Source organism: Colias philodice, chromosome 7 (genome assembly GCF_061535455.1).
Source record: "Colias philodice isolate Cphi_HAF_F1 chromosome 7, ilColPhil1 Martin Lab GWU primary, whole genome shotgun sequence".
Lineage (NCBI taxonomy): Eukaryota > Metazoa > Arthropoda > Insecta > Lepidoptera > Pieridae > Colias > Colias philodice.
In genome coordinates this window covers 9505301-9533157 of record NC_143092.1, presented here as the reverse complement: position 1 = coordinate 9533157, position 27857 = coordinate 9505301, and the positions used below count along the sequence as shown (strand labels likewise).

The 27857-nt window shown below is 33.1% G+C and overlaps 3 protein-coding genes across 4 annotated transcripts; 1 reads left to right on the top strand and 2 right to left on the bottom strand.

Moving 5' to 3' along the window:
• Positions 1-1683: 1683 nt before the first annotated feature.
• LOC149487293 (uncharacterized) lies at positions 1684-12537 on the top strand. The gene is made up of 16 exons (XM_089697572.1): positions 1684-1756; positions 2213-2379; positions 2955-3112; positions 3494-3855; positions 4187-4410; positions 4700-4802; positions 7187-7311; positions 7534-7827; positions 7995-8285; positions 8496-8986; positions 9412-9595; positions 9850-10045; positions 10390-11153; positions 11334-11523; positions 12080-12193; positions 12403-12537. The coding sequence occupies exons 1-16, from the start codon at positions 1714-1716 to the stop codon at positions 12471-12473; spliced, it is 3777 nt and encodes a 1258-aa protein (XP_089553698.1). The 5' UTR covers positions 1684-1713; the 3' UTR covers positions 12474-12537.
• Positions 12538-12975: 438 nt separating this feature from the next.
• On the bottom strand, positions 12976-15873 carry LOC149487292 (uncharacterized). The gene is made up of 5 exons (XM_089697145.1): positions 15777-15873; positions 15375-15468; positions 14564-14761; positions 13909-14038; positions 12976-13161 (listed from the first exon to the last, which is right to left on the bottom strand). Exons 2-5 carry the CDS (start codon positions 15453-15455, stop codon positions 13091-13093), a joined length of 480 nt encoding a protein of 159 aa, XP_089553271.1. The 5' UTR covers positions 15456-15468; positions 15777-15873; the 3' UTR covers positions 12976-13090.
• Positions 15874-23143: 7270 nt separating this feature from the next.
• On the bottom strand, positions 23144-26089 carry LOC149487291 (uncharacterized). Of its 2 annotated transcripts, XM_089697143.1 has the most exons (5): positions 25875-26089; positions 25238-25331; positions 24414-24611; positions 24017-24146; positions 23144-23300 (listed from the first exon to the last, which is right to left on the bottom strand). In XM_089697143.1, the coding sequence occupies exons 2-5, from the start codon at positions 25316-25318 to the stop codon at positions 23209-23211; spliced, it is 501 nt and encodes a 166-aa protein (XP_089553269.1). In that variant the 5' UTR covers positions 25319-25331; positions 25875-26089; the 3' UTR covers positions 23144-23208. The 2 variants fall into 2 exon arrangements, with proteins under 2 accessions (XP_089553269.1, XP_089553270.1); XM_089697144.1 differs by lacking the exon at positions 25875-26089 and having other exon boundaries at positions 25238-25442.
• Positions 26090-27857: the final 1768 nt, after the last annotated feature.

Here is a 27857-nt window from a genome sequence, read left to right as displayed (position 1 = left end):
AACAAACATCTGCGACAACATATTGGGCAATTGGGCATATTTATAGTATGCAATTAAAATTTAATTGTATTTTATGGTATGGTCAAATGGAAACCATTCTTGGGTTTCAGTAATTTCAGTTAACAAAATTAAAACAATGCGATCTTATTAAGAAGAACATCTTCAGTTTACGTGTCTTTTAGAGAAGCTCGAGAGCTTTAGCGTTTTAAAATATGATGTGACTTGTGACAGTATAGAATTCATATCATACAAATACAATCATTATCAATGAGTAGGACCATCGGGAGTATAGGTATCTGGTATAATTATGTTATCATTTTACACTAACACTAGTTACTACTACTTTTTATTTATATTTTTCTTCAATGCGCCAATAATGTCTCAATTACTGCAATTTACATACGCATATACAATATTATTATTAGTGACTGTGTCCACATACATTTCATTGAACAATCATTAATCGACAATCATTAATCAATTTTCGACATAACAACCCCTTTTCCTAAAAAGAAAAACAAGTTTTATACAAACATGTTATTTCAGAAAAGGTAAGGAATTTTTGAATCTTCATTATTTTTTTCGCAAGCAAACTACATTGCATTATAAAAAATTATTTGTTCATTCGTGCAAAAAGTTACCACAACAGAAAATTATACGCATCAAGAACTATGAAATAGCAAATGGCTGTTCGCATATTCATTATTGTTAATCACTTACAATTGAGTGATCAATAATTATAAAAGAAAAAGAAGTTATTTTTATTTAGAGGCACAATATAATTGAGTTTCGTTTTCGGAATAATTGTTTATCCTTGAGATCTAATACTACAAAAAACAAACACAATTTTTCATATTTTTTGAGTAAAATTACCCATTATTTATTTTGGAAAATTATGCATACTTTTTATCTGCCGGAAAAAAATAAAGTATACTTATATCGTGTACATCCCGGAAATGTATTGCTACATAATTTTTTAATTAATTAATTACTTATATAGTACACAACTGACGTGTTATTAGGCAGCAACAAATAATGATCGAATATACTAATTAAACACGGATGCATATCACGAAGGGGTATTTCTTCACTATCGTGTTACAGTTAGTAATATCGTCATTTCGTCGTTTTACAGCTTTCTTAAATGCTGGTAGCATTATTATGCTAGTACGCACTCAAAACAAGTTACTTAGTATGAAATGTACGTATAAACTACCTACTGGCTTTTGCCCCGCGGCTTCGCCCGTTGTCAAAAGGAAATTCCTATGGCAATGAGATGTCCCACCGCTGTAAAAAGTACCTAGTCTATATCACGCTCTCGTCTCATAACTACCAACCAGAGACAAAAATAACATTATAAAATGGCTCCAATTCCATGAGATAAAAAAAAGAAATTAAAAAAAATTGTGAAGGATTTTTAGGGATTCTTCTCTTTAAAAGCCGCCAATACTTTTCCAGAGACCATTTGAGACTTTGTCATGCGCATGCCTCTGCAAATGTTCATGTGCGGTTGTGATCGCTTACCACCTGCAGCCCGCTATAAGATAGAGAAAACCACAGATAAATAATATTATGAGAAAACTGTATAGACTAATAATAGACATTTTTTGTTTGTACCGCTTTTTAACATTACCTGCGACTATATTCAGTGAACGATAACATTGTTATTTACATTTTGATTGAGTGTCAGTCATTCCGCCTAGTGTTTGGACTATGGATAGAATAACTTTCAGTGTGAATGGGGAGCCTTGTTCAGGTTTGTTATTTTATATATATTAAAAAAATATATAGAAATGATGATGTTACATGCTTTTTTTCTATGGGTAAAAATGCGTTATTTATTTAAAATATTATTCAAAAATCCATTAACTTTAGGCAAAAGCTCAAAGGATCTTCATTTACTTTTTCATTTTCTTATCCCAAAAATACGTGCATACATTTTTATTATCCAATTTTTAACCCAAAATAAAAAAAAACAACAATCTAATAAATAGATATGCTCTATATTTTATTTCAAGATTACTTTTTTATGTTTTCCGATGTCTACAATCGAAATAGCAACTTGAATTTATACACATACGAAAAATACTAAATATCGTAGCATATAAAATTTACTATTATGGTCAATTTAACCGACTTCAAAAAGCATGCTCTTAATTCAGGGTATATTTTTTTAAATGTTAACACTAAAATTATCCACGAAATTTTGCAGCGGGTTCCGAGGTAGACTCCGACGAGACCCTGAACAACTTCCTACGCAAGCGACTGAACCTCCGAGGCACGAAGTACATGTGCAAGGAGGGCGGGTGTGGAGTGTGTATCGTTTCTGTGACCATCCCTGATGCTGATGGCAAGAGGACCACGTTGTCTATTGATTCTGTAAGTTTCAGTTTTTCCAGCGATTCTGGAGTTTAAGCACAGATTACTAAATAGGTGGTTACTACGTAAGTTATAGGATTCACGGGTGTTTTGCGTGAAGTGGATGAAATAGAGTTGCTCTGCTTATAGGTTTTAATTTGCGTTATGTGTATTTTACTTTTTTTTTGAAGTGAAATTCTTTATCGGGGTTGGAAAAAAATTTAGTGTAACATTTTTTCGTTACGCGTGAATTTTTTCCGTTACGCGCCATCTTTTTCTTATCCCTACCACGCGTGATTCGACGTATTTCTGTAAAGTTATTTCTATAATTTTTTTAAAAATAAGGTCATAAAGAAGTTTCACTTCATACGTGTTTACACTAGTACACGCACACATTTTTTTGATTTGTAGTATCGTTGTTTTGCTTGCGTTTGCTATAGTTTAAAATTTCTACTTACATATATTTTTTGTATAGCAATTTCGTTCATAAGTCTATACCATCAAACAAATTGTTTCTACCTTTCAGAAACTGGAAAAGGAAAACGAAACGCTATTTTTTAGATTACAGTGTATTAATAGTAGTGTAAATTTTTCAGTGTTTAACAACGATATTATCCTGCCAAGACTGGGAGATCACCACAGTGGAAGGGATAGGGAACCGACAAAGGTACCATCCCATACAACGGACTCTGGCGAAGTATAATGGTTCTCAATGTGGGTATTGTACACCCGGATGGATTATGAGTATGTATAGGTAATGATTTCCATGACTATATTATCAGTAACTTTTTCTATAAAGATTGTGTATCCAAAGTTACAATATAAAACGAATGCATAAATGCGTTTTCCAAAATATTTATGTACATTCTTGTTCATGGAAGCTTTTAAATTTAGAAAACGGAGAATTTTTTGTGAAAAAAAATTTATTAGTTGGTAAATATAATTAGGTATGGCACGATTTGATTGATTTACATAATACAATAAAAATTAAATGATAATGGTAGTTTTTTGCACAGTTTTAAAATTTATATTAAGCGGACATATCGACCTAGATTACCTACCTTCCTGTCCGCAAAGGAAATCGTTTAATGAGAGATTATGTAGATACTCTGCCCAATACCGTTTACTTTCGCAGTTTACTAGAAAACAAGAACTACGATGTAACCGAATATGAAGTCGAGAATTCCTTCGGTGGCAACCAGTGCCGCTGCACAGGCTACAGATCCATCCTAGACGCTTTCAGAAGCTTCGCTAAAGATGCTCCTAAACCCAACCTTGTTGATATCGAAGATTTAAAACTATGCAAAAACAAAGGAACTTGTAATAAACCCTGTGAAGAAGATTGGTGTGTTGTTCCCAGACGAGGAAAGGTTAAAAAGATATATTTGAGCGATCATAAGACTTGGTACAGGGTAAATGAAATCAATGACGTTTTTGAAGTGTGGAGAAATGAAGGGACAGATTCTTATATGTTAGTGGATGGGAATACGGGACGAGGTGAGGATATAAATCTGTAAAATTAATAATGTTGAAGTTGTTTATAACTTTTCTTTCATAGTATCTAACGCACCATTTTTTAAGGGGTGCTTTAGATGCAAATTTGCAAGGAAAACAATAAAAAATGTTTTATTACCTACTATCTCTTATATATAAAATTCTCGTGTCACAATGTTAGTCTGCATACTCCTCCGAAACGGGTGGACCGATTCTCATGAAATTTTCTGTGCATATCGGGTAAGTCTGAGAATCGGCCAACATCTATTTTTCATATGTACCACGGGCGAAGCCGGGGCGGACCGCTAATAGGTATATAAATGTCTTTTTCTAGGTGCGATCCACATATTTGAATTTCCTCGAGTGCTAATCGATATAAGTGCAGTCTATGAACTAAAAATGCATTACCTCGACCAAAACTTAATAATCGGTGCTGGGACTTCGTTGACAAATACTATGAATATATTTAAGAACATGTCTGAGATGTATCAAGAGTTTTCTTATTTAGAAAAACTGTATGAACATTTGGATTTGGTAGCTCATATACCTGTTAGAAATGTATGTACATATTATGATAAGTTTTTAGTTTTGGGGTCCACGAAAAGGAAGGGTTATTCGATTTCATTATGGCTGCATATTTTTAGCTGCAGCATTATATCTAATGTTTTTAACATGAACTATTTTACAAAAAAGAAACTTAACTACTATAAAACAGTTGTATTAAAAAGATAATAATTCCGAAGATGTTTTGTTTCTGTAGTAATATTTTCTTATTTGAAAACTTTATTTGCAGTGTATTGGCATGAATAAACTCTGTGATTCATCCATATATTTATTTACATTGCAGGTTGGATCAATAGCCGGGAATTTGATGTTGAAACAAAGAGATATGGGATTCCAATCCGATTTATTTTTGTTGTTGGAAGCGATTGGAGCATTTATCACTATTGGTAAATTTTAAAGAATAAACTCTTTATTGCATTATATTTTCTTAACTTTCCAAAATAATGCATTTGTATATTATAGAAACATTTCTGATTGATGAGTATATATTTTATTTTATATTTTACTAGCTGCGCTTCGCGGTTTCACCCGCGTGCCTCCGCTCCTGTTGGTCTTAGCGTAATGATAATATATAGCCTATACTCTACCTTCCTCGATAAATGGGCTATCTAACACCGAAAGAATTTTTCAAATCGGACCAGTAGTTCCCGAGATTAGCGCGTTCAAACAAACAAACAAACAAACAAACTCTTCAGCTTTATAATAGGGTAAAAGTGGGATAGATGCCGCACGGGGATAGATGCCCCATTTTCAAAAAACCTCACTTCCCAGAGTCGTGACTACGAATTAATGATTTAAATTGGAGCTCCTATCACCCCGCACCTCGGGTACGCATGAGCTGTTGTTTGGTGAAGACGTGTTTCGCTAGTGCGTGTAATAATATCCGGGGCGAACTTCACGAACACGTTAAAATTTAAAAAGATTGATATTTGAATTTGCATAACTTTATAAGTATTAATAAATTTCACTATATTTCTTATTATGTCTATACACTAGTTCATTAAGTACAAATCTAAGTGAAAATAGTGGCTCTTTTGTTTATATTTAATAAAAAAAAATACTGGGGCAGCTATCCTTATCAAAAAGGATAGTTGCCCCTTTTTTTTCGAGGGATAGATGCCCTTAGGGGCCCTTAGGGGGCCTCTAAGGGCATCTATCCCTCAATACATACTGTATGTTATTATCGATAATCACAGGAACTGTTTATATTTTTACCTGATTGCGTCAGAGGTTTTCTCTATGTTAACCGATTTTACTCGTTTAATTTGCTTTTTTTTGTTATATATACTTACTTATTAATGATCTGCCCTTATACTGATTGTAGGAGAACCACGCCACGAAAATACAAAAGAAGCAGAAGGAGTGCGAGCGCAAGTATATTCTTGGACAACAGAACAACTATGTTAACATGACATTTACTGGTTTATCATATAAATTTTATTAGATTTCGCGTTTATAGAGTATGTAAGGCATCTATCCCACTCTGTAGGCATCTATCCTCCTTAGTATTTTCATGGTGGGGCAACTATCCAACTAGGTAGTCATCTATCCTCAAAAAAGGTGTTCTACAAAAATATTTATTACACATTATCTATAAATGATAGGATAAAAAATATATATAGTAATTCAAGACAGATAATTAACCTAGCTATATTCATAAAAAGTGATCGTATAAGATTCATTTTTTTAAAATTATGAGGCTATTTCAAAAAGTGGGGCATCTATCCCACTTTTACCCTATTAGTATAGAATTAATATTTTACTAGCTGTGCTTCGCGGTTTCACCCGCGTGCCTCCGCTCCTGTTGGTCTTAGCGTAATGATAATATATAGCCTATACTCTACCTTCCTCGATAAATGGGCTATCTAACACCGAAAGAATTTTTCAAATCGGACCAGTAGTTCCCGAGATTAGCGCGTTCAAACAAACAAACAAACTCTTCAGCTTTATAATATTAGTATAGATTTAATATTTTACTAGCTGCGCTTCGCGGTTTCACCCGCGTGCCTCCGCTCCTGTTAGTGTTAGCGTAATGATATATAGCTTATAGCCTTTCTCGATAAATGGGCTATCTAACACCGAAAGAATTTTTCAAATCAGACCAGTAGTTCCTGAAATTAGCGCGTTCAAACAAAAAAACTCTTCAGCTTTTTAATCTATCTAAAATAATTAGTATTAGTATTAGTATAGATAAGTATGTAGTAGCGTATATGATAAAATCTTGTTTGCCTAAATGATTACGCATTGCATAATATTACGATTCCAATATGTTGTTACAGGAAATCTAGTTCAATAATATAATAAATAATATTTGAGTCGACACTAAAGCTTCAAGCCAGATCGAAACCTAGCAAAACATAAATAAAGGTCGTAAACTAACTGACCGTAAAATATACAGAGTTATTTGTAAAACATACCAGCAACCATTATCAAAAGTCGTAGAACAAATGTTGTTACTTATGATACTATCTTGTCCTGCGAGGTTGCTGGTTTTTACACGCTTTATATTAGCTTCACCTGTATGTTTGTATGTTTGTAACCGACGTCTTTGGGCGCGATTTTGACCCACTTTAAACGGCCAGATTTCGTTCAAACTTTGTAGATTTATTGAGGACCGATGACAATACACTAATTTGATAAAATTTTCTATTTTTTAGTTCGGTTTTCTATAAAAAGCGTATTTTTTAGTTTTTTTAAACTATTATTATTTATTTACAAGTAACCCTGTATAGCCACGATAGTATAAATATTCATGTTATGTTTGTTCCAGTGAGTCCAGAAAGTACAAAAGATGTAACATTGCAAGAGTTTCTGTCGATTGATATGAGAGGAAAGATCATCACTGCTGTTAAAATACCTCCGCTATCTGATAATTATAAATTCGCTTCTTTCAAAGTATGTTATTTTTTTCATACTGAACATTTTTTCATGAATAATTTAACGTAGTAGCAAGTTATGTCTCATAGAATGTAAATATGTATTAAAAAATTCGGGCATATGCAATCATGTTCAAGCAAATATCTATCCTGACTGATAGAGTTATAAGCATTACAAAAAATATTTTTTACATCTTATTTGCGTACTATAGGTAAATTGCCATAATTACTAAATTTTCAGGTTACGCCCAGATCTCAAAACGCTGTAGCACAAGTCCACGGAGCTTTCCTCTATGAACTAGATCCAAATGACAGAGAAACAGTAAAATCCGCACGAATAATATACGGTGGTCTTTCAAGAGCCTTCACTCATGCGTATAGAACTGAATTGTATCTAAAAGATAAGAAGTTGTTCGAAAATGATGTTCTGCAAGGAGCACTTAATGTTCTCAATGACGAAATAATTGTAGAGGAATTTCCAGGAATGTTCTCACCTGAATTTCGGAAGAAAGCTGCATTGGGTTTATTTTATAAGGTACAGGGATAAAATCTATCATAGTATATATTATATCAATTAGTAACATACTTGAACTGTATTTTTTTTAGTAAAAAAAATTCATTTCTGAAATTTAAAATAATGAAAAAATATTAATGAATTCTTTTTTAATACGAACAAGATTCATCTTTGCCTAAATTTTACAGGGATTACTCAATATAATACCGCCAGAACTATTAAACGCACGCTATGCATCTGGTGCAATCGATCTCCGGAAATACAGACCACTATCAAAAGGTACCGAAATATACGACACTAACCCAGTGTTATGGCCTCTAAATGAGCCTATGCCAAAAGTGGAAGCACTCATACAGTGTGCTGGGGAAGCTTTGTATGTAAACGATCTACCCACACAGAAAAAAGAAGTGTATTGTGCGTTTGTCACTGCGAAGATTGCGACCGGTGAGATCGCGCATATTGATCCATCAGAGGCCCTGGTGAGTTGAGATGTTTTATTTTTAAGTTGTGAAGGCTGACAAATTTAAACGCAATTTCAATATTTAGATATATTTCTGTTAACAAAGTGTATACTGCAGTAAAGTTTTAATTAATAAAGTAAAAAATGAGTAAAAAAAAATATTTATTCTTGGATCAATTAGATATTATCACTTTAAACTTTATAATTTTATATTCATTTTCATATACAGTCCCTCCCAGGTGTACTAGCTTTTTACTCAGCCAAAGACATTCCTGGAAATAACATTCTCATAAGTGGCAAAGTGCCGCTTTACCAACCTCAAATACTACTAGCGGAAGATAGGATTACCCACTTTGATCAGCCCATTGGAATAATAGCAGCTGAAACAGAAGTGTTAGCAAACAGGGCAGTCGAATTAGTACGAGTAACATATAAGAAAGATGACAAAAAACCTTTACTAGATATACGTGATGTGAAGATGTTAGATCCGAGTCGAATAACGTTGTATAAAGCGAACCCAGCTGAGAAAGAACCAGGAGAAGATGTGCATAGAGTAATACGAGACACGGAGAATATATTCTGGCAGTACCACTATACAATGGAAACCCAGAGTTGTGTTTCTCTTCCCAGTGAGGATGGTATTGATGTACTATCGTCCACTCAATACCCAGATATGATGCATCTGGCTATATCAGAATTGTTGAACATAGAGCAAAGTAGGTATGTAAATAGCCTTTAAATTAATCAAATTATCATCTCAAGATTAACCTCAGCGGTTAGATAAATTTTAAATACTTGATAATATTTGAAGTGAAACTTCTTTATCGGGGTTGGAAAAAAATTTAGTGTAACATTTTTCCGTTACGCGCCATCTTGTTTTTATCCCTACCACGCGTGATTGACGTATTTCTGTACTTAAAGGTGCATATAGTAAATTATTTTTTGAAAAATATGGTCATAAAGAAGTTTCACTTCTTACGTGTGTACACTAGTACACGCACACATTTTTTTAACCTAAAATGTTGCTGTTGTAGAAATTCTTAAATTTTTCAATATTTTGTTCTATTTTAACGATGAAATATACTATTACTGATTATTACAAACCTTAAACAAACAGTATTTTTAAATCAATAATTTATTAATAGAATAAACTTAGAAGTACCAAGATGTGGAGGAGCTTATGGCGCCAAAATAACAAGGAGTAGCTACACGGCCACAGCCAGTGCACTCGTCACATATTTGCTCAACAGACCGTGCAGATTTGTGATGGATATCCAACCTAACATTCGTGTGATTGGCAAGAGATTACCGTGTAATCTTGATTATGAGGTAACTTAACAAATTAATGCATTCTTTTTGTTATCTCTGGTACAGTGCTGTTTTGCTTTTTTGCAAGAATTAATACATAAAATAGAAGCCTCCTCATAAATGACCTTATTATTGTTATAACTTTTTTTTTGTAGTAAAAACCACTACCATATTTAAGGAAATAAATAAAGTTGAATTTACTCAACTAATAGAGCAATTATATTATTTTATGTACTACCATAGCAAAAGCGCCAAATTATTAACATATTTTCTAGGTTGCAGTAAACGGCATTGGTGAAATACAGTATTTACACTATAATCTATATCAAGACACTGGCTACAAAGACAACGATCCCGTAGCATTTCTAGCTTTCCCTGGAGTTAAGAATTGTTATGACAAGAGTCGGTGGAACTTCAACGTGTTCACTGTTACAACTGATACTACTTCTAATACATATGCCAGGAGTCCTGGTGAGATCTATACTATAATATTATAATGCTGAAGAGTTTGTTTGATTGAACGCGCTAATCTCAGGAACTACGGGTCCGATTTGAAAAATTATTTTGGTTTTGGATAGCCCATTTATCGAGGAAGGCTATAGACTATAGGTATAACATCACACTTAAGACTAACAGGAGTGGAGCACGTGGGCGAAACCTCGGAGCGCAGCTAGTTAATTTAAATAAAATTTAGTTTGTATATTTTATAGAGGTAACAATTTGTACCAATTGACTAAAAGCGTTCAATTTTAACTGTTTTCTAAATATTTATTCGATTGATCAAAAAGTTTTCTTAGAGCTCAAGTTTTTTTCAGGAAGTTTCGAAAGTGTTTGCATGACAGAGCACGTGATGGAGAGAATAGCATACGAATTAGACTTGGATCCACTGCAAGTGCGTATGTGTAATCTCAATAGTGAATACACAGATGTAAAAGATGTATTGGAAACACTCTTAGAGGATAGTGATTATGAAAAACGTAAAATGGAAGTAGAAGATTTTAACCTTAAAAATAGGTGGTTGAAACGGGGACTCCGAGTTGCAATTATGAGCTGGCCGGGAACACCTATGGTAGACTTTCATATTTATATATCCATCTATCATGGAGACGGTAGCATTGTAATTAAACATGGGGGAATAGAAATAGGTCAAGGGATAAATACTAAAGTGATACAAACCGTTGCTTTTATACTGAAAGTTCCTATTAGTAAGATAAAAATAAAACCACTAGATGTAGCATCTGTTCCAAATAACTTTTCAACTGTTGCGAGTCGAACAACTCAGGCAATATGTTTTGGTGCTATAAAATGTTGCCAGTTGCTTTTAGATCGCCTAGCACCCGTGAGAAAATCAGTTAAGGATCCTTCATGGGAAAATATAGTGCAAGAAGCATTTGAGCAAGGAATCAATCTACAAACGAGTTATCAGGTTAACTCGAATGATCAGGAAGCTCATAGAACTGCTGGTATTTCTCTATCAGAAGTAGAATTGGATATATTAACCGGTGAATGTCATATACGAAGGGTTGATTTAGTTGAAGACGTTGGTACTAGTGTCAACCCAGAGATCGATATTGGCCAGGTAAAAATAAAAAAAATATCTCGTATTCATTTCCTGAATATCATTGAATCTAGTGACATTATTTCACAAATTTAAATGAATACTCATATTTGTACAAACTTACGAGTGGGAAAAATTACATAGTAGAAGATTAATCAAATAATCGGTTTAAAATTGTGTAAAAAATTTCGTTTTTTATAGATCCAAGGTGCTTTTACAATGGGAATAGGATACTGGACGACAGAACAATTAATTTATGACAAGGAGACAGGTCAGATACTGACGGATCGGACTTGGAACTACCATATACCTCAGGCTAAGGATATACCGATTGACTTCAGAATAAAGTTGCGGAAGAATCACAATCCTGTTGGGACTTTGGGCTCTCGATGTAAGTTTTAGATAATTTTATTGGATCTTTTAAAACTTTGGTATCCTTATCGATTTTTCACTTAACTACTTTTACTTTAAACTTAACCCTGTGATTTTCTTGCTTTTCTGAATTTATAAATTTTCTGAGGACTGATAAAATGGTTATTCGATATTGTAAACATTTTACAACGCCATGTTTTCTGATATAATAATATTATTCTAAGGAGGTTTCTAAGACAAAATCCTTACTAATATTATAAATGCGAAAGTAACTCTCGTCTAACGTCTGTCTGTCTGTTACTCGATCACGCCTAAACTACTGAACCAATTTGCATGAAATTTGGTATGGAGATATTTTGATACCCGAGAAAGGACATACGGACCTTTTATTGCGAAATATGTACCACGGGCGAAGCCGGGGCGGACCACTAGTATATTATATTTTGTCTTAGAAACCTCTGTTGGGTGTTATTCAGTTATTCTCCACATAAAAATCGCAATAAGGAAGCTTAGTATTTAAGGTTTGCTAGTACATTGTGTATATTGATTTATTTATGCTTAATATAACTTTTTAGCGGTGGCTGAACCAGCAACATGTTTAGCTGTAAGCGTCGCCTTCGCTTTAAAAGCTGCCATTGCTGCTTCTAGAGAAGAAACGGGATTTCATAGAAATCAGTGGTTTAATGTTGGTAAGGAAAAATTCATTTATAAGTATAATATTACTTGAGAAGCTTGGGATAAATTAAATTTATCATATTTCATTATTGAGGGATCGTTTCAACTCACAGAAGACTAAATACTTCTATGGCGAAATGTTTGATTTTTTTAAATCATTATTTGGATATTTTTCATGTTAGAATGAGTACCTACATTATAATAATTTTCTTTTTATTTACAGAAGGTACCTACTCTGTTGAAGCAAATGTTCTGCATTCACAAGTTAATTTGGAGGAGTTTCTGTATAGATAATACTTATATGTGTAATTCCAATTTGTATAATAACACTAAGTAATAAAATATTATTTTACAAAGATTAAGTTTTTTATTGTTCCCAAATTCTACATTATTCTGATACATAAAGTTCATATTAATTTGGACAATACATACCTATATTTATATGTAACGCTTTGCCCGTGGTACCTACATGTTTCACTTTCTTTCTTTCTGTAAACTATCCTAACTCTCAAGTTGGATCGACCTGCACATGGTGTGCGAATTTTAACCGACTTCAAAAAGGGAGGAGGTTCTCAATTCGACAGTATTATTTTTTTTTTTTTGCAATCGGTTAAGTGGTTTAGGAGTCCATTGAGGACAAACATTGTGACACGAGATTTATATATACATATTAAGAAGATAAGTATAAGTTCATAATATTACAGTTATGTTAGCGTTTAGCTACTATTATGTATTCTGTGGTTATGCTTCGATGTAATTTTTGACAGGAATAAGGAATGAAATTAAACACACACAATCCAACAAAATTATATAATGTGAGTACAACAACAATATATTTGACTACATAATTTGAAACATACAACATTCTTTAAACATTTCTATACATACATTTCTATAAATATAAACTTAAACTAAACTTCTTCACGAGTATTCAGCATTTTATAGAAACTGTGGCTCAGAAGAATGGCGTAGACATTCATACCTGAAAAGAAATTATATTCAAATTTACTAAAGAACGGGGAAATATATCTCACATCTATTTTACGGGTCTAATTTATAATTCGGCCAAATATCCTCTTGATCAGAAACATAATATAAAGCAACAAAGTTGAATCCACATGTTGCAGAGAATCAGAGATGCTGTCGCCTGTCAACCAGTTGCAGAGTTGTTAACTTATGTTGAAATGTCCCGAAAAGCAACAACATTAATTAAACAAAGTTTTCAGCAGCACAGTTGATTGACTCTATAATATTAAACTTTTCTTATCTCTACCACGTATTGTAAACCTTTTGATTTTGGTTTGGTTTACATGCGTCGTTTGATCAATACATATAACACGGAGACAATAAAGTCGACATCTCATTAACAAATGAAGTCACTTACATGAGAAATTTTGAACATAAGTTAAACAAGTGGAGTTATTATAACTGCGTTAAAAACAACCGACTTCAAACTTGCACTTGCAACATTTACAAATACAGACAACAATGCTCATAAAATAAAAACTACTGGGCCTATCCGAATAAAATTTTTATGGGACCAATTCGACACCATCCCGCATCGAACAAAAAAAGAATCACGTAAATCGGTTCAGGAACCTTGGAGTAATCGGTGTAAATACATAAAAAAAAAAACATACCGGCCGAATTGATAACCTCCTCCTTTTTTTAGAAGTCGGTTAAATATACTAACTACTGGTTTAATACAATATGAAAAAGAATTACTTACTAATATAAAACACTTCCATGCATATAGTACCCGCGCTATAATGTGGTGAGTTCAGGAAAAAGGTGAACATCGATAGCAGGAAGAACACAATCCACATGATGAAATAAGCTCGGATGATAGATGCTTTCTCCTGTAATCAAATAATCGTTTTAAAGAATAGTTTTGCTTAGAAAAGTGACATTATAAAACATACACAGAGTTAAAGAAAAATAGGCCAACTACATTTTTCCATGCGTTCGAAAAGATACATCTCGTTTTCAAGTATTTTTCGTTCTTTGAAAAACTAGCTAAGTAAGATTTATGTATGTTTATGTAAGAATTTTTTATAAATTCGACTTAACAGTTAGAATTTTGATTGTTGAACAATGATTACATTATGTTACGTATTTTTGATGCCCTACTAAAATCCTGAAATTGTTTATTCTATAAAATATAACGATGCTGCATTGAAATAGATACCTTCTTCACTTTAAATAATTACAAGAAAACTTCAAATGTATATAATTTATTCGGAAACTTTCTTTAAAACTAAGTAAAATTTGAAAATGGATACGACATTAAATTTTATATGTATGATTTCTATAACAGTCTCTTGAATCTCAATAATTATAACGATCCCTAGACATTTTCACCATTATCTTTTCCCTACCCTTACCATAATAACACCATACACGAAGAACAGATCGAAACCCAGTTTGACCAGGAACATTATCACAAGTATAATGGACATGGCATATAGCCCCGTGAGCGCCGCCTCCGCGCTGACGTCATCGTCGTTGTACGCCTCTACTTCTAGCGGTTCTATGGTACATGCTACCACTATCATTATGACGAACAGAGTGAAGGATAGGACCTGAAAATTGTGGTAGTTTAATTTACAATATGGCATATGTTTAATATAGTATGGTTTGAACATCGCGAGGAAACCGACATGTCGAAGAATCATAAGTTCGATGACGTGTGACATTTGCCAAACGGCACTTGGCCAGCGTGGTGGATTATGGCCTGTACCCTCATAGGACGCCCGTGTCCCAGCAGTGGGAACGTACCTATATGGGCTATTGATGATGATAGTTTGTAAATAAAAGGGTTGAAGATTGTTTTTGTGTGAGAAATTGTTTGAAAAAGTGGACAATGTAGTTTATTGGTTTAGAAAGGGTTATAGATGGCATTGATGGGCATATGATGGGGACATCATACGTTTGTAATGTGTGATTGGTAAGAGGAGATATGAGACTTAAGTGTGCTTAACGCATAAAATGCTAGCTGTATATTTCGCTTAGGTAGTTTTTTGATAAACATATGAACCAGGAAATATTCATAGATACGGTAGTTTTAAATCTTTTGGTACCTATTTGAAAGTGCATTTGCTATGCTATGAAAATATTTTCTAAAAATGAATGTAAATAATTTTAGTAATACATAAATACTTATACAATATACATACAGGTAATTATTTCGCTCACCGCATTAAGGCATCCCATGACAATGTTACCAGTTTTTAAATCTAGCACAAAACAACATGTTTCTAGCTGTGGCAATCCCATTTTGCGAACAAATCTGCAATTTAAATAATTAATTGAAATTTCATGCTCAATGTTGTAGTGTTTTTGAATTTTATCTTTCCTTAAAATATTTATTAGCAATGCTCTTTTTTATGCCTATAAATAAATAGGTCTTACGTATAGCAGAAATTGTATGTAGAAAAATCATGAAAATCGGACGAGCCGTTTCGTTTCAATGGCAAGCAGAATTAATAGTAAAAAAACAAAGAGCTACAGTCTAAAACTCTCACAGCATTATTTTCACTTGAATTTTTTGGGATTAATAATTTAAAAAAAAACATAATATGTAAAACATGTACTTACTTGATATATTCCTAAGGGTAAAAATAATTATAAAATATCCGGGATGCTGCACGAGGGATGAAAAGAAACTGAATGAATACTACCAGATTGCGTCAAAGAGTAAACTTTTATTACACTTCGCAGACAGGGCAAACTCGATATATGATACTTTCCTTTATACTTACAAAGGTGATATTATATTTTATTTTGCTTTATCCAGAAATCGTGGATCAAAGGAAACCCTTATGTCTTAGGTATAAAAATATTTTATACACAAAAAAGACGATCTAATATTATTAAGCATTTCATAAAATTGTTGCATAGTTTGTTATACATACATTATTCCTTCCATTATAACATTACGTATTATGATAAATATACGGTCCACTAGTTTGTATTTCATAAAACATAATTGATTGCTAATATAAAGCAATAAATCTCACTCTACTGAAAACTCATGTGTCTACCTTGTTATTTGCTTTTTTCAAGGATATTTCAATATAGTATAGTATTTTTTTATTTACGTGCATTATCCACGCACACGATAAACAATATATTTATCTGATACACATTCTAAATTAATTCAATTTTTAAATATATTCTAGTGTCACATCTGTGAACATATTCTTTGTAATGCCCAGGCGTCACCAAGTCTAGCTTTTTAATCAATGGCACCGAAAATAGGGAGAGAACTCCCACCCCACACATAGATGGCGCTTTATCAAATATAGGTCATGTAGAACACGGAAAGTATCAAGTTTTTATTTGGAATGTTAAATGAAGGTTAGTTAGTATTATACCTTATCTGTCTTCATTTGGAATATTTGATAAAGTCTCGTATATATCATACTAGATTTCAATCCGCGGCTTCGCCCTTCCTTCCTCTTGAATCATTCTATCTAGAGGAAAGTCACCAAATATGGAATAGTATCCTAATATGGAATTCCTTCATTTCTCTAAGACTATAAGTATGAATCGCAACATTCAACCATCTTCTGTTTCATTTGGTGTACTAATTATCGCACTAACACCATCGAGTTAGTTGCGTGAACGGTTTACGTATGGCAGACGTGTTTTGTTTTGATGCCATGCAGAAATTTTTTAAGGTAAGTAATAAATGAGTATTTACCGGCTAATAAGTTTGTTTACATAAGTGTTATACAATTTAGTATATCGGTATTATGTTTATTTCACCATTTTGTGATCTTTTGTCTTTAAAATATTGTGAATTGATAAAATATATAGAAGAGTTTGAATGAGTATAAAAATCCAAATATGGACAGTCGTCGGTGTCTAATTATGGAATACTATAAACTTGCTATTATTTTTTTTTAAACTGTATGTAATGTTTGTTTTTAGAATGTCCGGTTCACAATCAACCTAACGAAAAATCTGGGATGAAGAAAAAACGTCACAATCTATAAAATTCGTCCGGGAAAAGAAAATGGGGTATTTGAAAGCGGCACAGGATTTCCAAGTCCCTAGGACAACTTTATTTCATCATTATATTTATATTTCTTCTTTCAACGTTATTAACTTTATTAAGAGAAACAAACAATCGAAGAAAAATAAGGATGATAGTGAAGAAGAAAGACTCTGAGGAACTAGACGTTATCCAGTTTGATGAAGGTAGTGGACATGATGAGTTGATGGTCCAAGTGCCTTCTGACTCTGCAGATGCAGAATGTAACATACATGCATCAGCAGAGTCAGGAGGTTTCTTTTCAAGACTTTTTTCCATGGATGAAAGTGGAGAAAGTTGAATTAAATGCTTGATGTATGGGCTCTGAACACATTATGATGTGCTGGTCCAGATGGATCTGGATTTGTGAATTTTGCAAGTAATTACGTAACTTCTTTCATTTATCACAATATGTTACATTCATTTAATTGATCTCAAAGATATTCATTACATTTTTGTTATTGTTATGTTGATTTATGCTTATATTCCATATATGGGTACCTATTCCATATTTGGTTACTCATTTGGGATTTTGTTTTTTGTGTAAGATTTTAATTTGATTACAGATATATTTCGTTAAAGGCTGTTAATTACTACTTATAGATGTATGACTGACCAGAAAAAACAATAAACTGATTTAATTTATGTAAAGTTTTATTTTTATATCCCAAAAACAAAATGGTATTCCATATTTGGTTACTTTCCTCTACTAAAAGAAACCGCATCAAAATCCGTTGCGTAGTTTCAAAGATTTAAGCATACATAGGGACATAGAGACAGAGAAAGTGACTTTGTTTTATACTATGTTATCTGTGGTAAAGGGTTGTGTCGGATATTTGGAAACTTGTTGCATTAAAATTAATACGATATTTGGTATAATGAGTTAAAAATAATATGGATAGCACACGAAACATGGTCCGTGAATAAAGGGTTAGACCAAATGCATATTATTAAGTACTTCGTATGAGTTATGTACCTCTATGTTATTACTATGAAAATAATTATATTATCAAATTCTTTAATATCCCTTCTGACTTCTGATATCGCTATTTTCAGGGTGCTTAAGCTTACATTCATTGATTTTTCAATCAACCTCTCCGAATTTTTTAAGACTAGTAATATACATTTATGATTCAATATTATATCCTGCATTATATCCTGCATTTATTGTACAAAATTCTATTTGATCCCAAAACCCCATTTTACCTGAAACAAAATTTTAAATTCCTGGGTGAAAATAGCCTTACTCTCCGTTCCTCTAATCTACTCACCTTAAGTGTCCCTTCCCACAGATCCAATTTCTTCCATTCTTCCTTCACTGTGTCTGCAATCAATCTTTGGAATTCTATTCCAGAATCGATAAGGCGTGCTCAATCAATTAATGTTTTCAAAAATGCATTAAAACAATATTTCTCGCAAGCTACGTAACACATTATAATTTATACCTACTTTATTATATTTTTCAAGTTATTCCTTGCCTATAATTTATATAATATATATATATCATCACATGGATATTGAGTATTTCTTATGGGTCCTTCTTTAATTTCGTATAATTTGTATATGTGTAGGTATATATATGATTGTATATATGTATGTATATATATGAATGTATATATGTATGTATATATGTATGTATATATATATATGTATTTATGTAATAAGTTATTATATTATGTATATAAGTTATTATATATTTATTTATATATTTATTATTTACGTAATAATTATTTATAGATTTTGTTTAATTTTAAGCAAAATGTACCCAATTGTTATTGCACCTTCACCATAAAATTATGTTATCCTTATGGTTTTGCGGGTTGTCTGGCAGAAATCGCTTACAGCGATAAGACCGCCCTCTGTACATGTTTTAACTTTTATCGCTCTTCTGTTGTAATCCTGTATGTGTGTGCAATAAAGAATTTTTCATTCATTCATTCATTTATATTAAAAGGGAGGCATTCACAAAAACAAATTTTAGTTTTGATCACTTTATTAGATAACTTGAAAGAAATGTTGTCAACTGTATTAAATTAAAATTCTTGCTCTATATTCAACAATTCTGATATAGCCAGATGCAACATATCTGGGTATTGAGTTGACGATAGAACATCAATACCATCCTCACTGGGAAGAGAAACACAACTCTGGGTTTCCATTGTATAGTGATACTGCCAGAATATATTCTCCGTGTCTCGTATTACTTTATGCACATCTATCCCTGGTTCTTTCTCAGCTGCAGGGTTCGCTTTATACAACGTTATTCGACTCGGATCTAACATCTTCACATCACGTATATCTAGTAAGGGTTTCTTGTCATCCTTTTTATATGTAACATGTACTAATTCTATTGCTCTGTTTGCTAAAACTTCTGTTTCAACTGCTATTATTCCAATGGGTTGATCGAAGTGGGTAATCCTATCTTCCGCTAATAGTATTTGAGGTTAGTAAAGCGGCACTCTACCACTTATGAGAATGTTCTTTCCAGGAATGTCTTTGGCTGAGTAAAAAGCTAGTACACCGGGGAGGGACTGCATGCAAAAAAATAATACCAGGTATTTATTAATGTTTCTAATATTGACTAAATTTATCACAGTCCCCATAACTTAAAAATAAAAAATTCTCAACTCACCAGGGCCTCTGATGGATCAATATGCTCGATTTCAACAGTCGCAATCTTCGCAGTGACAAACGCACAATACACTTCTTTTCTCTGTTAGATCTCTGGGTAGATCGTTAACATACAGGGCTTCCCCAGCACACTGTATGAGTGCTTCCACTTTTGGTATTGGTTCATTTAGAGGCCATAATTAGTGGGGGTTAGTGTCATAAATTTCGGTACCTTTTGATAGTGGTCTGTATTTTCGGAGATCGGTTGCTTCAGATGCATAGCGTGCGTTTAATAGCTCTGCTGGTATTATATTGAGTAAGCCCTGTAAAATGTATGCTAAGATGAATAGATTGATGAAGCAGAAATACAATAAATATTTGGAATACGGTAAAAGCTTGACAATTTCTCCTCGTCGAACTTATCAAACCTTATAAAATTTGTTCAATTATCGGATCAACATACCATTGCAAATTTTAAAATATAGTTCAAGTATACTCATGTATGATGGACAATTTATTTTACTCCTACAACTTAAAACCTTATAAAATAATCCCAGTGCAGCTTTCTTCCTAAAATCAGGTGAGAACATTCCTGGAAATTCCTCTACTACAATTTCGTCATTGAGAACATTAAGTGCTCCTTGCAGAACATCATTTTCGAACAACTTCTTATCCTTTAGATTAGTGTCCGACCGAAACTGGTTTCCAGGCCGAAACCGAAACCGAATGTTCGGCCGTGGCTTCAGTTTCGGCCGAAACCGAAACCGAAACCGAAACTCACGTGGTCAAGTATGAAATTTCTAAAAATACTGAACTTTGGTGCATTTTACCTATTATTTTGCCTTAATTAGGGCATGAAATGAAAACACAGTATATTAAATTTGTTGTAATCATTTACCTATTTAGTTAATATAAAATAAAAAAAATAATATTTTTAAAATACATATTAATAATAACAATTTTTATTTTTAATTTTTTATTATTTTTTCAAATTAAGTTCTCAGTAAAATCAGGCATCTAAATCAAATCAGTAATTGTTACTGTTACTTCTAAGCTGTTACTTTAAATACTAAGTTTTGGTATTTTGATATCTTTCTCTTTATTAAAGAGACTTTAATACTTTGGATTGGTATTTGTACTTAGAAGAATAATAAGTCTCTTTAGGTACCTCTTATATAAAAAATAATTATTATTAATTACTATTACACCCCGTTCCAATCTCAACATAGATAATCAAAAATTGTTTCAACCAACGCTTTGACAGCGTACGTCAAAGCGTTGCCGAGGAAAACGAAGTTAGGCGAGCGTGTACCTACGTGTGTGAACCAAGTTCACTGAACTTGCGAAATAAGTTTCGGTTTCGGCAAAAGTGTCGGCCGATTTTGGCCGAAACCGAAACTGCGGCCGAAACTTGGTTTTTGGCCGAAACTCGGCCGAAACCGAAACCGAAACCGAAAGTTCGGTCGGACACTACTTTAGATACAATTCAGTTCTATACGCATGAGTGAAGGCTCTTGAAAGACCACCGTATATTATTCTTGCTGATTTTACTGTTTCTCTGTCATTTGGATCTAGTTCATAGAGGAAAGCTCCGTGGACTTGAGCTACAGCGTTTTGGGATCTGGGTTTTACCTAAAAATAGTGTCCGACCGAAACTGGTTTCCAGGCCGAAACCGAAACCGAAACCGAATGTTCGGCCGTGGCTTCAGTTTCGGCCGAAACCGAAACCGAAACCGAAACTCACGTGGTCTAGTATGAAATTTCTAAAAATACTGAACTTTGGTGCATTTTACCTATTATTTTGCCTTAATTAGGGCATGAAAGGAAAACACAGTATATTAAATTTGTTGTAATCATTTATTTAATATAAAATAAAAAAAATAATATTCTTAAAATATTAATAATAACAAATTTAATTTTTATTATTTTTTCAAATTAAGTTCTCGGTAAAATCAGTCATCTAAATCAAATCAGTAATTGTTACTGTTACTTTAAATACTAAGTTTTGGTATTTTGAGATCTTTCTCTTTATTAAAGAGTCTTTAATACTTTGGATTGGTATTTGTACTTAGAAGAATAATAAGTCTCTTTTAGGTACCTCTTATATAAAAATAATAATTATTAATTACAATTACACCCAGTTCCAATCTCAACATAGATAATCAAAAATTGTTTCCACCAGCGTGGGTCAACCAACGCTTTGACAGCGTCCGTCAAAGCGTTGTTCACAAAGTTCACTGAACTTGCGAAATAAGTTTCGGTTTCGGCAAAAGTTTCGGCCGATTTTGGCCGAAACCGAAACTGCGGCCGAAACTTGATTTTTGGCCGAAACTCGGCCGAAACCGAAACCGAAACCGAAAGTTCGGTCGGACACTACCAAAAATTTAATAAAGTTGCGGAAGAATCACAATCCTGTTGGGACTTTGGGATCTCGATCTAAGAGTTTTTACAATATTTATTGTGCCTTTTAAAACTTTATATACTTATCGATTTTTCACTTACTTTTTCTTTTAACTTAACACTGCGATTTTCTTGCTCTTCTGAATTTATAAATTTTCTGATTATTGATAAAATGGTTGTTCGCCATGTTTTCTTATATAATATATTTTGTCTTAGAAGAGGTGTTATTTTCCACATAAGAATCGCAATAAGGAAGCTTAGTATTTAAGATTTTATATGAAGTTGCTAGGATATTGATTTATTTATGCTTCATCTACCTTTTCAGCGGTTTCTGAACCAGCAACATGTTTAGCGTTAAGCGTCGCATTCGCTTTAAAAGCTGCCATTGCTGCTTCTAGAGAAGAAACGCGATTTCCCAGATCTCAATGGTTTAATGTTGGTAAGGACAAATTCATTTATAGTTACTTTCGAAGTATGGGGCAAATTAAAGTTATCATGTTTCATTATTGATGGATAATTTCAACTTATGGAAGACTACTATGGCGAAATGTTAGATTTTTTTTAATCAATATTTTTCATATTTTTAGAATGATTACATATATAATATAATGATTTTCTTTTTATTTACAGAAGGTACCTACTCTGTTGAATCAAATGTTTTGCATTCACAAGTGAAGTTAGAGGAGTTTCTGTATAGATAACTATTATTGTTTAATGTGAATTTCTACGATACTATACATATCATATTATTTTACAAAGATGAAGTTTTTTATTGTTCCCAAATTTTACATAATTCTGATAGATAAAGCTCATATTAATTTGGACAAAATTTAAGTTCATAAAAAGTACGATATAGTTATGCTTCGATATAATTATTGTCGGAAATAAGGACAGAAATTAAACACACACAACCCAACAAAATTATATAATGTGAGTACAACAACAATATATTTGACTACATAATTTGAAACATACAACATTCTACTCTACTACTACCTCTACTTCCACTTCTTCACGAGTATTCAGAATTTTATAAAAACTGTGGCTTAGAAGAATGGCGTAGACATTCATACCTGAAAAAAGAAAAAAACGTCGAGAAAATAATATAATGAATAAATCGCATTTAAAATCCGTTCAAATCTTTAATGTATAATACTCGCGTAAAATCAAACACTAGAAAATTCTATAAAGAAAATAAATCAAATTTACTTAAGAACGGGGAAATATTATCTCACATCTGTTTTACGGATATTATTTAAAATTTTGCTAAACATCCGCTTGGTCGTAAACATTTAAATAGCAACAAAGTTTAATGAAAATGTTGCAGAGCTGGGGCCGGGACCTGAGACCTCTTATTGCCAGACAGCTTGCGCCGTGAATTGAACTGACTGGCAAATTATATTATGATCGCAATTACCAGCCATGATTGTCAGTTCAATTCACGGCGTAAACTGTCTGGAAATAAGAGGTCATAATACGGCCCCAGATCAGTTGCACTGTTGTTAACTTATGTTGAATTGTTCCCTGCCGACAACATTACACCAAAGTTTTCAGCAAAACTGTTGATTAATTTTTGGCTCAACAAATGATTAACATGAATACGAGGCCATGAATCTCCTCCAAATAATGACCTTTCTTATCTCTACCAAGCATTGAAAACCTTTTGTTTTACATGCTTGTTGAAAACCTTTTGTTTTGCATGCATTGTACGTTATTTGATCAATATTATATTACCTACCAAGGACACGATATTATAACTTGTTTGATACACAAAATAAGAATTACTTACTAATATATGACACTTCCATGCATATAGTACCCGCGCTATAATGTGATGAGTTCAGGAAAAAGGTGAACATCGATAGAAGGAAGAATACAATCCACATGATGAAATAAGCTCGGATGATAGATGCTTTCTCCTGTAATCAAATAATCGTTTTAAAGAATAGTTTTGCTTAGAAAAGTGACATTCACTTATTAATAAAACAGAGTTAAAGAAAAATAAGCTAACTACATTTTTTCATGCGTTCGAAAAGATTCATCTCGTTTTCAAGTATTTTTCGTTCTTTGCAAAATCGCTAAGCATGCTTTATGTAAGCATTTTTTCAGCCGTCTGTGACTGTGACGGCCTTTGGATTTAAGAGATCTATAAATTCGACTTAACAGTTTAGAAATTGATATCTTACCATAATAACGCCATACACGAAGAACAGATCGCAACACAGTTTGACCAGGAACATGATCACGAGTATTATGGACATGGCATATAACCCATTAAGCGCCGCCTCCGCGCTGACGTCATCGTCGTTGTACGCCTCGACTTCTAGAGGCTCTATGGTACATGCTACCACTATCATTTTGACGAACAGAATGAAGGATAGGACCTGAAAATTGTGGTAGATTAGTTTACAATATGGTATATATGCATGGCCCACGGCTGAAACGACGACGACAACGACATGGTTAATATGGTACGGTTTGAACATCGTGAGGAAACCGACATGTCGAAGAATCAAAAGTTCGACGACGTTTGACATCAGCCAACCCGCAATTGGCCAGCGTGTTAGATTATGGCGTTCCCACTGCTGGGACACAATATATATTTGTATATGGGCTGATGATGATGATGATGATGATAGTTTGTAAAGGGTTGTATATTTGTGTAAGAAGTGGACAATGTAATTGTTTGAAGCATTGGACAATGTAGTTTATTGGTTTATAAAGGGTTATAGATGGCGTTGATGGGCTTCCCCATCATACGTTTGTAATGTGGGATTGGTAAGAGGAGATATGAGACTTAAAAGTTAAAATGCTAGCTGTATATTTCGCTTAGGACTTAGGTAGTTTTTTTTTTATAAACATGAACCAGAAATATTCATAGATACGGTAGTTTTAAATTTTTTAGTATTTGAAATTGCATTTGCTATGCTATGAAATATGAATATATTTTCTAAAAATCAATTTCTCAATTTTATTAATACATAAATACCTATATAATTATTTAGCTCACCGCATTAAGGCATCCCATAACAGTGTTACCAGTTTTCAAATCTAGCACAAAACAACATGTTTCTAGTTGTGGCAATCCCATTTTGCGAACAAATCTGCAATTTAAATAATTAATTGAAATTTCATGTTCAATGTTGTAGTGATTTTGAATTTTATCTTTCCTTATAATATTTATTAGCAATGCTCTTATTTATAGTGCTTGCCAACAAATAAATAGGTCTTATGTTTATCAAAAACTAGCTTTCCACCCGCGGCATCGCCCGCGCAGTCAAAGAAAAACCCGCATAGTTCCCGTTCCCGTGGAATTTCCGGGATAAAACTTATCCTATGTCCTTTCTCGGGTATCAAAATATCTCTATACCAAATTTCATGCAAATTGGTTCAGTTGTTAAGGCGTGATTGAGTAACAGACAGACAGACAGAGTTACTTTCGCATTTATAATATTAGTATGGATTGTATGTGGAAAATTCACGGACGAGCTGTTTCAATGGCAGGCAGAATTCATAGAGAAAATGAATCTAAAGAAAAGAAAAAAAGATCTCAAACTCTAAAAAAACTGCAACAGCATTATTTTCACATGAATTTTGTGAGATTAACAATTTAAAGAAACATAATTATATGTAAAACATGTACTTACTTGTTATATTCCTAAGGGTAAATTATTTTATTATAAAATATCCGGGATGCTGCACGAGGGATGAAAAGAAAGTGAATGAATACTACCAGATTGCGTCAAAGAGTAAACTTTTATTACACATCGCAGACTAGTGGTTAGGGGGGCGAATAGGGGAATTTTCGGTAATACTCGAGCGTGGCAATTTAAGATACGAGAGATACTTTAGACCTAATAGAACAACCTTGTAAACTATTTAGCTCTATATGTAGTGACGCGCGCCTAGAATAGACGATAATCCGGCATTCTCGAGCGCGATTTATTTATTTTTTTATTTTGAAGAATATAATCTAAAACTTACTAAAAATACAAAATCTGCCGGTTTCCGCATGACCGGAAGTCTGGAGGAGCCATTTCGTCTTCCGAATGCGTATGAAAAGGTTGTGGTATCGCCGGATATTCTGGGCAACGAGAATGACACTGAGGACAGCAATGACGAGACGCTTGATTCAGGTAAATTTTTGTTTTTCTATAATATTCTCTCAACAAAATTACTGACCCAATAACCTTTTTCGGTCAGATTAAGAGATCCCACCAACATTTTTGTCAGATTAAGAAAATATGCTTTCAGGATACCGAGATAAACCTCCCCTATGAAAATCTGACGCGCTCGAGTATTTCCAAGACTTTTTTTTTTGCATTTTCAAAAATTCATCATAACTTATCGTCACGCCGAAATCGTCAGTTTTTTAAGGGGAGCTTCCTTGGGACCTACTTAACACCCCTTCCGAAAATCTGACGCGCTCGAGTAAATTTTTTTTGTGAATTTTTACTAATTTATATGCCTAGCCCCACCACGCAAACCGGCAGATTAGTACACCGTTGTTATCAGAGGCACTTGGGGCATACGTAGTATGAATATTTGACGCGCTCGAGAATGCCCAAGTAACTGTTTTTTTTAACATTTTTGAAAAACCGTACACGCTAAACCCACCGCTAAAATGGTTTTTACCATACAAGCTTTTCTTTTCGAAATTATTTTATCTTTCGATTTTGATAAGTCTCAACGGCGCCGTTGAATTACGCCATTTAGCTACCTCGCCTCCCTAACTATAGGCAACTTTGAAATTTATAATACTTTATATATTTAACTTTACCCGGACAACGTGGATCGAAGGTGTAATGTGGACAAAAAACAAAGTAATATTTCTACTATTACAATAACCTAACTATAACATATTTTAAACATACGGTCTACTTTTTTGTATTTCAGAAAATATAACTAATTTCTAATAAGTATCAAAATCTCAGACTAATGAAAACTCATGTTTCTACATTGTTATTCATCGATATATCAATATATAAATTATTTTTTATTTACATGCACTTCACTTATCAATACACAGTAAAGGTATATCAATCGGACACATTCTTAACGAATGTCCTTATTTTTAAATTAAATTCTAGTGTCACATCTGTGAACATAGTCTTTGTAATGCCCAGGCGTCACCAAGTCTAGCTTTTTAATCAATGGCACCGAAAATAGGGAGAAAACTGTCATCCGACCCCACACATAGATGGCGCTTTATTAAATATAGGTCATGTACTCATGTAGATTGTAGAACACGGAAAGTTACTAAGTTTTTATTTGGAATGTTAAATGAAGGTTAGTTAGTTATTATATTAATCTGTCTTCACATATACCTACAACAACATACACATATGTATGTTGATAAAGTCTCGTATATATTATACTAGTTTTCCAGCCGCGGCTTCGCCCGCTTTCTCAAACCTAATAAATTATATACTAAAACCTTCCTCTTGAATAACTCTATCTATTAAAAGAAACCGCATCAAAATCCGTTGCGTAGTTTCAAAGATTTAAGCATACATAGGGACAGAGAAAGCGACTTTGTTTTATACTATGTAGTGATTATCTGTGGTAAAGAGATGTGTCGGATATTTGGAAAATTGTTGCATTAAAATTAATACGATATTTAGTATGAA

What these genes read in the sequence shown, in the direction of transcription:
- LOC149487291 (XM_089697143.1), bottom strand. Translation starts at nt 25,318, where the DNA reads ATGGGATTGCCACAACTAGAAACATGTTGTTTTGTGCTAGATTTGAAA. An exon ending in TTATGGGATGCCTTAATGCG is followed by an intron (nt 24,612 to 25,237) that starts GTGAGCTAAATA and finishes CACAATTTTCAG; the next exon opens with GTCCTATCCTTCATTCTGTT. An exon ending in CATGGAAGTGTCATATATTA is followed by an intron (nt 23,301 to 24,016) that starts GTAAGTAATTCT and finishes TTCTTTTTTCAG; the next exon opens with GTATGAATGTCTACGCCATT.
- LOC149487293 (XM_089697572.1), top strand. Translation starts at nt 1,714, where the DNA reads ATGGATAGAATAACTTTCAGTGTGAATGGGGAGCCTTGTTCAG. An exon ending in CCACGTTGTCTATTGATTCT is followed by an intron (nt 2,380 to 2,954) that starts GTAAGTTTCAGT and finishes TAAATTTTTCAG; the next exon opens with TGTTTAACAACGATATTATC. An exon ending in TGGGACTTTGGGCTCTCGAT is followed by an intron (nt 11,524 to 12,079) that starts GTAAGTTTTAGA and finishes ATAACTTTTTAG; the next exon opens with CGGTGGCTGAACCAGCAACA.
- LOC149487292 (XM_089697145.1), bottom strand. Translation starts at nt 15,455, where the DNA reads ATGGGATTGCCACAGCTAGAAACATGTTGTTTTGTGCTAGATTTAAAA. An exon ending in TCGTGTATGGTGTTATTATG is followed by an intron (nt 14,039 to 14,563) that starts GTAAGGGTAGGG and finishes ATTTGATTACAG; the next exon opens with GAGAAAGCATCTATCATCCG. An exon ending in CATGGAAGTGTTTTATATTA is followed by an intron (nt 13,162 to 13,908) that starts GTAAGTAATTCT and finishes ATTTCTTTTCAG; the next exon opens with GTATGAATGTCTACGCCATT.